The following is a 14,951-nucleotide window of genomic DNA, read 5'->3' on the forward strand; positions in this document are numbered from 1 at the left end:
TGGGTCGGTAAATATTATAATATTATTATAGGTATTATATATTTATATATTTATATATATATCGTAATAGGTATTTTTGTTTTTTTATTATCGTTTTCTCTCCTCCCCTTGTAATAATACTTTAACATTGTATTATTTGAGTACATTGTACATGCATAATATAAGTAAAGTATGTAAGTACATTATATACTTAAAATGAAGTATGATACTCGCCACTCTGAAAATTAAAATATTAAATATATATTATCTATTCAAGAAAACATCTCCGGACCCATGGAAAATCATTTCTGATAAGTCTGAAGTGAAGAAATGTGTGACCAAAATTTGTCACGAAATAACATCAAATATCAAAGCAACATGATAATATGCAGTTAGGTTCGATTAGATTATTAGATTTACAAAAAGATTTTTTTTAATATGCCTACCTATAACAATGCTAGTGGAATGAATTTTCTCATCAAATCGTTAAACTGATTATAATACAAATACCTACTCATTTATATATCACCACGTTTTTATTAGCTCGTATTCTTGTTTGTCCAGTACAATTTTTTTCTTGTTTATCAAAGATTTTTATTGGACGATTGAAGATTTTTAACTAACTTCCCGACTAGCTAGACATTTGAAACTTTTATAATATATTAGAACACGACGACAATGCATTTTTTAAATACTTTTGGCCATCTTTAAGCAGAATTGAATTCATTTTCAGTTTTTTCTGTTTTGTATGTTTCGGAAAAAATTCGTTAAATGTAAAACACTATTATTGGTTGCTAAAGGGGTCCCAGCAACTAAATTATGAATATATAAGTACGTGCGTTACTATGGAAATCAATATGAAATGTCAAAATGACATTTCAGTATTCTATATTATTTATTCAGTATTTCTATCAAGTACAAAAAAAGTATTTATTAATACCTACATAGAATTTTCAAGTGTATATATATGATTTAACAAAAAAATTTAAAATGTGCTATATATAAAAAGTTATTTTTTCTTGTAATTATTGTATATCTAATTAAGAGAGAAAAATCATCAAAATCAGTTAGTGCCTCTAACCTCTACCCCTAAACCCGCCACTAGTTATAATTATTGTCAATACTGTGTAGTGGGTGGTGGGGGTAGAAAAGAAGCTGTATAATGAGAAAAATTGTATAGTTGGAAAATTGCACGTTATAATAATTGATCAGAGGAGGTGGGAATTTAAGAACGAATATTTTAATTGATTTCCTTGGACTTTCATGGTTACTAAGTCTTTCTTCAGCAGCAGGCGGAGGCTTCACACATTTTTTTAAAAATATAATGTAGGTAGGAATTATTAATACCTAAGTTTAAGCGAGTAGTATTTACCTATCCACAAGCTGAAACTGAGCGACATATTTAAATGTGAAATAAATTTTACCATTTCATCTATTTAATAAGGTCAAACTGCGTAGAAACAATGAACATGCAACAGTGATAAAGTCTGAAAGTTGACTCAGAGTAGGTTCAGTGTAAAAGGGAGAATTCTTGAGCAAACTCTTAATGAAGTCAACGAACGCTCTTCGCAACGTTAAAATTCAGTTAAGTAAGTTTGTGGCACGAAGAGTTTCTTTAAAACTTTGAGCTTTCATTCATAGCAAAAGCTCTGTCGGGCTGTGTGTGTTCGCTGACTTTGAAAACTTACAAAGTACCTACCTATATTCAACAGGATTCTTCACGATGTATATTATTCTAGAAAATATTAACCAATTCATATAGGTAGGTACTCATATTAAAAATTATGTTAAATATAACTTCCGAAGGAGATTATTCTGTGCCGTGAATAAGTAGGTAACTACACGACTACACGAGAAGCATCTTAGGGGAACGATTTAAGCTTTGATATTTTATATTTAATTATAGGTACTTACAATAATCTGTTTACTTAATTATAGGTAGGTACAGACAAAATATAACGATATAGTTTTATAATTTAGCCATATTTTACCTGTGTTGTTAAATAATTAATAACTTATTTAATAAAGAAGTTATGACTTTAATCTGAATCTGATAATCTGAAAACAAGACTTACATACTTATTCCCGGTTGGTACAGAATATCTTATAGATAAAAAATATGTAATTCTATAGTCTGATGGAGGGGATTGGATCTTTGGAGTAGGAATGAATGGTCAGAAAATTTTGTATAAAAAACGCCGGGGTTCAAGCTATGACTGAACTTGAAATTTTACGTAAAACATCACGCCATATGAATTATTTTTTTTCTGCCTCTGCCTTCTAGCATTTTAAGTAATTTTCTTGAATTTATGCGGCAATTATCAACATCGTTAATTTGTAAAATAACAATTGTTATTACAACATTGTTAGGCATAATTAGAGCTTTCTAATTAGTATTATTTATTAATTGAGTGATTCACGAGATATTAAATATTTTAGTTGGTGAGAGTATGAAAATCGTGGGTGATTTGACATGGTCGTCGTTTTAGTGTTTTATTTTATTTTTTTTATTTTGATGATACTTTTAAACTTTTCAAACGATGTATCGTTCACTTATCTGGTCGATATGGCCGAGTAGCACTTATATACAGTTTTGTCTATTATCTATGGTCACCGCGTGCGCCGAGATGGCCACTATATTGTGTAGATAAGACGTTTTACGTAAAAAATAAGTTTTTAAAAATGGAGACCATATCTACATAAGTATGCGGTAAGTAACTGCGGCGACTCAAATCTTCTTCAAATCGTAATTTCACTTTTTATATAAAAATAATGTAGTACTTAAATAGAATCTCAATAAAATTATAAATTCGTTTCTCAAAATTCATGAAGTTCTATTATAATTTAATTACTTATACTGATTAAGTATTTCAATTTTCATGATTTATATTTTTTTGAATTCGGATTCAGACTGTTGTAGCTACCTATGTATGTTATAATATTTATCTGCGCATCTATTCTATACACATGGCTGCTATTGGTGGCTATCGAGGATAGTTTATCATATATATGTATTGAGGTATTGGTATTATAATAGTGGTTATAATGAGTTAGCCGCAATGACGTTTGGTTAGCCGTCTAAAATATGAAGACAGTCTATCTCGCTCTAAAAGATAACACAGCCAATACAGGTGCTTTTAAAACATAGCACTTTTCGACAGTTCAGGCGGTTAAATAATTGTAACAGTATTAACCGACTCAATACATAAATAAATATGATAAACTACCCCCGATAGCCGTCGATAACCGCCGATAGTAGCCTTGTGTATAGAATAGATGCGCTGTTATAATATAAAATTTTAAAAAACTAATACATGCAATGATGCAATATTGAAATACTACAGAAACAATTTTAATTTCTGAGTTTGCGGTCCGCGAGATAGGTATTCCTCCTAGTTTTACCGGTCTGTAAAACCGCAGGTGTAAAAATGTTGGAAAACACTGGTCTAGACGCGCAGTATGGTGAGTAGCCAGTGTTTACAATTCATATTATTTTCGGGGGAGAGTTTATCATGCTCTTATAAACAGTAAAAAAATATCATTTCGTTAAATAATCTACTTCAAATAATATGTATAAAAATGAATTAATGCAATATTTATTATGATTTAAAATTGGGTAGCACTTAAAACGCTCTTTGGCGTTCTAATAGTTAATAATTTCTTTTTAGAGATATTACGGGGTTATTGTGTCCTTATTTGCCAATTTTCGTGGATTAATACCCTCCATTATTCGATCGCTAGTTATTGTTTATAATGTGACGTAACTAGCATGCAGATAGATACTCTATGAATCCCCATCAGACGTTTTAGTGGCGAAGGCACGCGATTTCGAAATTTTAGATCTTTCAGGGAAACTATATGTGAATAGGTACGTTTATAAATCTCGTAGAAGCATTTCTTTTTCATTTATAGTTTGATCTGACTAGGATAAAAGACAATATGTTATGCAACCAATACGCAGCGATGAAAAATATGGGACGGGAATAGTGTGGGCCGCATTATGGACCTGAACACACAAACCAGACCTTCCCAACCGGCGTGCCAAGAGCGATTGGGAAATGTGGTGATGGTGGTGATGCGATGGCATCGTCTTTTTTTTTGATTATGTATTTTTAATTAGATACCTACTTATATTTAGTTTTAATTAGGTAAGTATAGTTTAATTTTCATATCAAGTGCTGGCGTAAGGCAAATGGTAAGTTCTTTTAATCATCGACCTAGATATTGTGGGGGTGCTGCCAAATGTCGGTAAGTCGATAATTTAGATATTTAGATATTTAGACTTAGTAAAATCATGGTCATTTGATATATAGAACATGCACATAAAGCACAAGTCGCTAGATTTGATAGAGATTTGATATATAGAACATGCACATAAAGCAGAAGTCGCTAGATTTCAAAATCAGCCAAGTCTACCTTTAGGTATTTTTGACTATTTTGTGAATTGCTGAAGAACTTCTGCTTTCTAATATTTAAAATTAATTAATAATAAAATTTTGCAAAAATGGGTCTCGATCTGATTGCGAGTATAAAATTTCCAATGGGTCGCTTAGAAAAACTGAAAAACGGGCCTAGAGTCTGACTCCCAAGTACGTGCATACTATTATTGTGTGTTATCACTTATCAGTTATCAGTTATGTCATATTCAGTAATAATTAATTTAATTTTCAGGTTTTGATTATCGGAAAGAGATACGCTGATTATGTTTAAGTAGGTAGGTACTTATTACGTATATGCGTGGAATTTATGTTTTTTTAATCTTTTAATTTGATTTTTCAAATAAAAAATAAATAAAAGGATCGACAATAAATACCATATAGGTCAGTGGCGCACCCAGGGGGGGGGGCAAGGGGCCCTGGCACCCCCCAAAATATGAAAATCATCAGAATGATTTTACTTATTGAAATTGAAAGCCAATAAACTATACCTTGGGGCTTAGGCAAATAACACGGCAAAAAAATTAATTGTAATTCTCCAGCACCCTTTTTAGAAAAATTTCTTAGATTTTAATTTCTAACACAAAAATTTCGAAAAAAGTCGGGTTTTTTTAGACCGTTCCCTAATGAACTGTCAAAAAATTCTCGGTCTCCACCCGAATTCCAGAGTGGTGTAGGTCATGGCTGGGGAGGGCTGACAGGGCTCTAGCCTGGGGGCCCGGGCTGTGGGGGGCCCGGCGTGTCGGGTTGACCAGATAAATGAGATAAACACACATCATAAATTAGCTTTAATAGTAAAAAAAGTCGCCTGCGGCGCCATTATACTTCGTGACCATGAAAATTTTAAATTATATAATTGTCTAATATATTTTCTGATTATTATGTGTCGATACTCGACAGCTCTATTATTAAAGTAGATGTATTGAAATCCCCAATAATTCACTGTATAAGTACCCTCAATTTGAACTAAAACACAATTTGAAAAACGTTAATGTAGTGTTTCACACTGCCTTTAATCTAAGCGGTGAATAGGGGGCCCGTCAAATACCCTAGCCTGAGGGCCCGTTTCAGGATGTGGGGACCATGGTGTAGGTACACCGAGTGCAATAGACAAAATACCGATGAACGAGATATTAGGCTGTGTTGTGTTGAGTAGGTTGTGTATAAGTTAAATGCAATAATACTTTTTTTTTGTCCATTTTCAATTAATATTTTGGAACCTCACTATTAAAAAACCAAAAATCTACGATAAACATTCGGTGGTGGTGTAAATCAAAAGAACATTTTTTTTCGGTGGAATTCGGCATACATATTGTAGCTCTCTAGCCAGACCAGTGTTCCCCAAACTTTCGACATCTGTGTACCCCCTTCTATAATTTTCGTAACACTGAGTACCCCTCGTCAAGGAAAAATGCATATAAGTACTTTAATAACAATCAAAATATATTTATATTTTCCTTTTTTAGTAAACAAAATAATAATAAACGAAAAATAAATTCATTCATAATAAATATAAATATGTAAAAGTTATATTTTAAAAAATAACATTCATCATAATCAATGAGAAGGATGAAATTGTTTATGTTGAAACGACATATCATCGTAATTTGGTTCCCTGGTTATTAATTTTAATCTGAGATACGGTTCCACACCCAAAAGGCTGTTCTTTTTTTTTGACTTAATGTCTACAAATGCTGAAAAAGCTTTAAAAACTTCACATAGATACTAAGTTGGAAAAGGCAAGATGTATTTCAAAAATTTCTCTGTTAAAACAGGATACACATGTTGCATTTGCAACCTAAATGATGTTTAAGTACAATCCTTATATTTATTTTGCAAGAATCCGTCTGAAGCTAATAATTCTAACATTTGCTCTTCTTCCGCATGCGATAAACCTTCTAGCATGGATGTTGTATTAATGCTTGTTGCACCAGGCGCAGCCATAGCCTGGTGCAGCGCGTGCCCCCACCAAACTCTTCCCGTACCCCTGGGGGTACGCGTACCACACTTTGGGAAACACTGCTCTAGACCAAGCGGGTAACACAGCCAATATTATTTGAGTAATGTTTTAGCATACTAGGTGCACATGTCCAGCATGGTCGCTGTAAGTCACTTCCAATCCGCCAGTCGCTGATGACACGCTCAACGGTTACCGCCACTATGCCTCCAATTTAATAAAAACTAGGAGAAACTGTACAAATATATCGCCATGTATTGTGAAAATATGTAAAAATAAGTATATGAAGGAGAAAAAGAGCCTATGGGACTAATTTACATTCTCCTCCTTGCCCCCCCCCCCCCAATATTAAATCCTGGGTGCGCCACTGATATAGGTACATAATAAAGAAATGTTTTTTTTTGTTTTTTAGATGCTGAAACACTCAATAATGGAAGGCTTTTTAAAAATCCCAAAATATGGAAACTCATGTGACAGAAACAAATGAAAACACTGCACCGGTATATCAGCTGTCAAATTCACGACAGCATAATATTATTATTAATGTCAGCTTGGATGGCGGTTGTGAACCGTTGAACACTCCAATGAGATGGACAAGTACGAGCAAATTTCTGTCGTCGGCGAAGGTTCTTATGGGGTCGTGATGAAGTGCAGGCACAAGGATTCCGGACAGCTGGTTGCCATCAAGAAGTTTCTGGAGACCGAGGATGATGCGACAGTTAGGAAAATGGCATTACGGGAAATTAGAATGCTCAAGGTAAGAAAAACACAATTGTATTAATATAGTTTAATTTTAATTTGGTCGTTCATTACCTACTCCCAATTCCTTGTGTGCACGCCTAGGTGTGGTAATTAATTATAATAGGCAGGTAGCTATTAAAATTATGGGAAACAATGATAAAAACATTTACAACTTAATATCTAGTACCTAGATAGAATTAACAAAGAACTTTATTTCATACCAATATTATGTATTGATTGTGCAAATATGTATATTGTACTTTATGTAATTGTAATATATTTCTGTTGCGATATTATTAATTATGTAGTAAGATGGCAAAACACGACATGTCCGTTTTTCTAAATTGTTCAGTAGAGAAATTTTAAACTTCAAAAATATGATATCTTGGAGATCTTACTGAGACGAGTCTGAAAGTAGGTACACATAACTCAATTTACGGCCATACTTATCATGTTTGCCATCTTACTACAGACAACTATCTATGTAGATACCTACCTACATGTTTAAAATGGTTATGAATGGATGTCAGTTCGAAATGATTTGACTAAAGTGAGCAATTACATTGGATATAACATGAATTATTGAATGAGAATCGATATAATTGAATCAATCAAGCTATTTTATTTGGGATTCGTGAAATCAAAGAATAATATGAAGGTTATTCTACTTGCCACATACTTTAATACAGTGGTTTCCAAACTTTATGTTACTAATCTAAAATCTAAAAAATCTAATCTTGCCCCCTCCCATTTATTCCATTAAATATTACAGACACCTTTTTAAATAGTTTGTAATATTAATACAAAAATGAAAAAAAAATATAAAAAAATAAGGTTTTACTACTTACATTATATTATTTTAAAATTAATTTGTTTTTCATGCGACGAATGTGCTTGTTTATTAGCACAATCAATTTCAATGGTAGTCAATCCAAATTCATCATCGTTGAAAATTGCATTAGCAAACTAACCAAGAACACAGTAAATAGATTTTTGTTTGGTTCAATAGGTATATCTGGCGCAGAAATCATAAGTGGAAACATGCCAAACTTTTTTTTTTTGTAATTTTGATTTCCAAAGCTCCAATTTATTATGAATGCCTTCACTTTGTCTTTTTAAATCAGTGAATGCATTTAGTGGTCCTTACATTGATTTATTCACTCTTTTTTTTTAATTTCAACCAAATAGACTTTAGTTTATCAACAAAATTATCGTTCCTAAACAAATTTGCCTGAAATTTCAACATTATGATTTGACACTTTTATTTCATTTTTTCGCGAGATATCCAGCGCGCTTCACAATAGTATAAAAGTGAGGTAGGTATTATAAAATTAGCCTTCATATTTTCAGACATGTTTGCAAACAACCTTTTATAGGAGTGTTTTTTTATGTAGTTTATAGCTAGCGGCCGTTTTATAAACTATGCATTTGCAAACTGCAAACCTATGGCTACATTAATTGTGTTAAACTTTTCGCACCTCCCTTTGCAACACTCCGCACCTCCCCAGGGAGGCGAGACTCCCAGTTTGGAAATCGCTGCTTTAATATCTTCATAGGCCTCGGTTTTGAATCCCGTATCACGCAAATTCACATGTTGTTTTTCAATGTGTGTTTGAACAACAGGTTAAGCAAATGGTGAACACTGATTTCTCATAAAAAAAAACATTAGTGTAAAAACCTTTTCGTGAGGCAGCCAAGACCCATACTTCATATAATTTATGAGGTTGTCAACTTTTATCTGAATGCAGGCGCAAGGGGGCGGGGGATTTTTGGGTCCAAACCCCCCTCCCCAGGAACGAGAAAATAAAGAAACATGAATACAACTTATTTAAATGAATGGAATATTACTTCTTTTCCTTTTTCGTCATGACCCTTCGGATGCTTTGGCTCTCGAACAGTCTTCTCAACGGTTTGGTCCTTCTCATTTCGGCATTCTACGACACGCACCTGTGCAGTGGAACTCTTAAATTGGTGCAACCATCTGAGGCAACTAATGTTAATATTCTGACGCGGCATGTCTAAAAGATAAGACAGCGCGTATGACACGAATGGACACTAACGATCCTAATAATGATGACCGTTAGTTCACGCGCATTAAATAACCGGTCTTGGATGCGACAGCTCGCAATAGACTCAAAAAGCAGTGTCTGTGTATAGGCAATGCACCCGGAAAAGTGCGGGGTCCACAGTTGGTGCAACATGACAAACTATAAGACAGTATATTGTAGTAGACGGGGTAAATTTAGAAGTCAGTGGCGCTTGCCAGATTTCTTTAACCTCACCCACTCCCTGTCTACTCTCAGTACGTACATGGCTTGACAATCCACAGAATAGACTACTGAATACTAATACTTTTTAATAACACCAATAAAAATATGTTTTATTTGTTTCTGTAGAAATTAAGGCATGAGAACTTGGTGAGCATGCTTGAGGTGTTCCGGCGAAGAAAGCGCTTTTACCTGGTATTCGAATACGTGGAACGCACCGTTCTTGAAGAGTTAGAGGGTGCTGGCGGAGGCCTTCCTGACGATGTAGTCAGGAGACATGCATTTCAACTACTACGAGCACTGGATCATTGCCACGCTAATAATGTAAGTGATATATGGCGATAATTTAAATTTACTGTATTTGGATAGAACTTGGGTGGAGCAGGGTGAACGGAGGGATTCCGAGCACTAACCTTTTGAAGATGAGACTCATGGATTCCTTGAGGACTCCTGGGCTCAGAGTCACTCACACGCACACTTGTTATGTTTATGGTGGGGTTGTGTTAGCGACGGTTATATTGGCGCTAAATTTAAAATCTGCTCAGGATACATAAAGGTTTGGAGTGGAATTTTGATATTTTGGCTCCTACATTACTACTGTCGTTTATTACTTCGTAGTAGCAGTAGTCATCGTATATATTATACTTTCTATAAACTCGATATGCTATAAATTACCGCACTGTGATGGCCTAAAAATACCAACTAACATTACCATTGCGTCACGTGCCGTCATGCTGAGATAGAGACAGAAATTTTGAGTTAGAGATAGTGAGTTACTATTTATTTTCTATCTTAACGTTTCTATCTCTCTCTATATCAGCGTGACAGCACGTGACATCACGTAACATGATGGTAATGTGTTAGAGCCTTAATCTGTCAACATTTTATGAGAGTATTCTAATTAAAATTTGTTGTGTTTCACGGCGTTTACGTGTATGTTTTCTCCCTGTCTCATTCTTTCGTACACATTTATATAATATTTTTCTATAGTGCGTTACAGACAGACAGTTAGATAAATCAAGACAAATATATAAAACATTATAAGGGAATATTTTAATATAAATAATAAATGCAATTGAATTTAAGTATCTATAAGTGTTCTAATAATATTGGGAACAGCCAATTTTTGGTGGGAGGTTAATTAAAATTAAATTAAAATATAGTTAAAAGATTTGTTAGTACCGGTATCTGTCCATAAATTGGTCGAAATACATTTTATATTTATCAATAAATGTAGGCATTCAATTTCAAGTCTGTACAATTTATAAAATAAACTTTATTTACTTTCAAAAATTACACAGATACTTTTACAATACATTTCGGATGGATGTCATAATGTTTAGTACATAAAATATGTTACCAAATGGCAAATCAATATTATCAGCACGAATAGTACAAAAAATATTAAATTTGGAAGCCTACGACGTAGACCGGCTTGATTGTATTGAGTGCTACGACAAAATACGACGTATCCGATCAGTGTTGCCATCTGTTTTAAACAAAAAACACAAGTGCATTATTTATAACAATGGTTTACAGTTTAAGTATTTCTATTTAAAATGGTTTTAACGAAAGGAAAAGGGCGTTAAGTCTTAATATTGAAGAATGTGTTAAATATGCCAAATGAATCATAAAATGCACAAATAGGAAAAAGTATAAATCGATTAACTTGACTCTCCTGAAAATTAACGACTTTAGACACCTTCTTCCTTTCGCACATATACCTACGTGTTCTATGTCAGCATATAATTTTAGTTTTTCACTTCAGAGTTGGATTCGAGGACTTTTTATTTAGATCTTCCAAACTGCCAATCGAAAATTTCCCTTTCGGATTCAGATGCTTGAAGTCTTTATTTTCTCGTGACAATGAAATTGTGTACACGTGTATATATTTTTTCATAATATTAACTTCCCGATTTTCAAAGTTATAGTATTTTTGTCGTACTATACCTACATGGATGCATTTTTTGATATCGTACATAGTACGCACTTACGCAGTCCAAATCATAGTACACAATAGGCATACCAGTGTTGAGTGTAGTACAGTTGGCAACACCAACCCGATGCTACGTCATGATTAGTACGATCACGTGGCCTTATTATAATAGTAAGTACCTACCTACATTTTTTTAAATCGTCATGCCCACATCCTAAATCACTCTTATACATTTAGTATTTGTAGAAATCTAGTAATAATTGACAAGGTCAACTGGAAATAGAAAATTATTCTATCCATGTTTACATAATGAGGTTGTTTTACAAATAGATTTGTCATCACGATAAGGCATGTTTCATTTCTATTGAATTTATTATGTATTAAATTTTTACGAAGGCACATCATCATCTATTGTTATTTATGTACCGAGTACCTACCTTAAGTATTTAATAATATTACAACCGATATTAAATACATTTAGAAATTACTTCTTTTTTACGGTTATCATTCTGATTTTCCAAGCGATTCGTAGTTTTAAACTAAGTAGTGAGCAGATGGGCACCTCAGCGAAAGTTGTGCTCGCGTTCCATCAATCATTATTTTGTCCTGTTCAACAGCAACCGTTCTTGACTCAACATAATATTATTATGATAATATTTAGTATCTAGAATATATAAAATGATAGGTATATTGTCATCGTAACTACCGATTCATACAATACATACATGCAAATAGCCATTAAAAATGCACATCGACTGAAGATATGGACAGGCAACGTTTATCAGCGCCGCAGGTGAAAATACAACGCATTTTTATGAAATATACTCTAAAAATATATATTTATTTTCCTTTTTGTCTCTATTTTCTGCATATATACCATCTACCCCCACGGGACGTCACTGTATTTTTACTTATAATTAATAATGTATTTATTCTGATTGATTTGATTTAATATGTTGATTTAGTAATAACACAATCGAGAGCGTCCCTAGGACATACGCTGCCCCTTAAATAGACTGAAAATGCCGCTCTTCCGTATTTCAAGAAAATATTATTATCCTTCACGTATATTAAAAAAAAAGATTTAAGAACCGGAACTTTATAATAGCTTGAGGATTTTACTAGACGGCTCGCTGGAAGTCGGATATTTTACGAACCGGTACGCCATTTTCGAGGTTTTTACGAACAGGAACGCCATCCTCGGAAATCCCACGAACCGGAACGGCGCTCCGGTGCGTTCTGCTCCATTCCGAGCACTGACCTCGCTAGATATTCAACAACCTACTCGCTCAACCAGCCACGAACCTTCCGTATGACACTGCTGTTTTAACCTTTATAATCGCAAATTTAGCCATAATTTCAAATTTAATTTAATAACTAGCTACTTACTTATTTTGAATAGGTACCCCCTAATATCTCATACGTTTGCGGTTATAGCTATACCTTCCTGGTTTCAATGCATATAAACAATAAATGGTACCTAGCAATGTATCATATTTTCCAGTAGCAATCAGAGCTTTATCAATTATTTAAGCTTCCATTATATTAGTAGGCACCATCTAAGTATGTCCGATCGAGCTAGTAATTTCTGAAGAATTGAAGAATTATTCGGTATTTTCATATAAGTACATAAATGAAATTGCAACTGTTAAGCTTTTAGTAGAGCTTTTTTCATAATATAAGTAATAACATATTTCATAATGATAATAGCAATAATTTCATACAAACGCATAATAATTAACGTTAAATTAAACTAATAGTTTGTGATTCGGTATATTGTTCTCAACCACTCATTAATACGTAAATGGATGCGCTCACAGGAAAATGGTATGGGGGGGGGTTCATTTAAAAATATCAATAATAAAAAATTTACTACCTATTAATATTTAGTGGTTGTAGGGGGCGGGGTTAACAAATCTAGCCGGAGCTCCTGACATTGTAGCTGAATTTGCTTACCTACTTATAGCTTCTCATCGTTTCAACCGCAGACCTCACACTTTGCCAGATACATTCCCCGTACCTAGATACTACGCTCTTTTAAGTCTAGCGATGAACACCTGTCTTGCAGTCTGATTGAGTGATAACTGATAGTGATAACAGTGATAACACTGATAACATAACACTCTGACAATCCTTGTGCACGCGCCAGGACAATGCATAATATAATTTTACATTTTGGTAGGCATCTAAAGAAAAAAATGACTGTTTGTTTTAGTGTTTTGCCTGCTGCCAGTTCAAAAACCCTTTTGTTGGATAGACAATAAACTATTATTAGAGGAGTAAGTAGGTACCTAGGTCTATTTAGTATAAGCAAAAATATTGTTAAATCTGACATTTGCACGAGATGTCGTGCAATAATAATAATTTGAAGTTGTGGATATTGAAATTTATATCTCTGGCGTTTTGTTTCGGCACGAAATTGATAAACTGTTTTGTGCATATAAATAATAATTGTTGACGTTATAGTTTGGAAACTTTTTTATTTACTATATAATCGCTTTTGGATAGAAAGTAATAAATTAGATGTATTGTACCTACAGTTTTAGACAGAATTTAGGTTAGGTAGGTAAAAAATAAGTAAAGCGGATTTCTAATAAGGATTCTACCATTCTAGGTACCGTAACATCTAGCTAAGAACCGGTGCATGGAATGTCACGAAACGTTATAGGTAGGTACATACGCTATTTTACTGCGTATTGGCTGTATAGGAAGCAAATGTGGTGTATGTAGGAACATGAGCCAGGAGTTCATAAGATAAGTGACAGATTGGTGTCGTCTGTCCAACCATATGATTCCCATACCAGCATTTGAAATAAGTACTTACCTACTTATTAATGCATAACATTGTAAATACGCAAATACACATGACTGGTGGTATTAAATACATCTCATTGTACGATTGTAGTATCAGTAACGTTGACATTCACTTCCGAAAACACACGCTATCTCAGCACGAATACGAATTTCTTGCCATGTTAATTAAAAATATACGAATCTTGTGCCTACTCAGGTACCTACCTACTTTAGTAGGTATAATCATAATGTATCCACAATGAGTCAATAGTTGATTCAGTCAACCACTTGACTGACAATGCAACGGTGATATTATATAAAGTTTATAATATTAACTACTTACTTAAGTATTATTTTATAATTACTTATTCAATTTTCATCATAAGATATTACTTACTTATAAGATTGTATAAAATAATGCTCTTAAAAGAAATAAGTAAGTACCTACCTACGTAGGTACTATAAAACGTTTGCTATAAATTCTTAGTATCTTTGTCAAAGATCTTTTATAGTCTAATACGGGCTTTGCTTTATCGCAATAGGTAGGTATTTACCTAAGTATTTAAAATTGTAATAGCAAAATTTGCCTATCGGCCTCATTTTTTTCACATCTACATTATGAATAGGATGAAAATCAACTAAAAATAAGAATTAAACGAAGTACCTAGGTACCTACCTACAATAATTATTTACATAAATTGTAGGAACTTACTTACTATAATTGATAAAAAAACTACCTTTTACCTTCTTATAAAGCACTGGCGAAGGGTGGAAGTAGGTTGTGGAGATACGATACGAAATAAATAGTGCATAGGTACTAAAATTTGTCAGTTATACGTTAT

At 33.4% G+C, this 14,951-nt stretch overlaps 1 protein-coding gene across 1 annotated transcript in view; it reads left to right on the plus strand.

Annotated features, from left to right (window-relative positions):
* Nucleotides 1–6,961: 6,961 nt before the first annotated feature.
* Nucleotides 6,962–14,951, plus strand: part of LOC147067996 (cyclin-dependent kinase-like 4) — a 30,003-nt gene continuing 22,013 nt past the window's right edge. Inside the window, exons 1-2 of the mRNA XM_085952560.1 lie at nt 6,962–7,129; nt 9,510–9,704. Coding sequence (XP_085808686.1) covers nt 6,962–7,129; nt 9,510–9,704 — 363 coding nt within the window. The remainder of the gene's footprint in view (nt 7,130–9,509; nt 9,705–14,951) is intronic.

The sequence above is a fragment of the Rhyacophila brunnea genome, unplaced genomic scaffold (genome assembly GCF_057557595.1).
Source record: "Rhyacophila brunnea isolate RB1 unplaced genomic scaffold, BYU_Rbru_1.0 scaffold_3, whole genome shotgun sequence".
Taxonomy (NCBI): domain Eukaryota; kingdom Metazoa; phylum Arthropoda; class Insecta; order Trichoptera; family Rhyacophilidae; genus Rhyacophila; species Rhyacophila brunnea.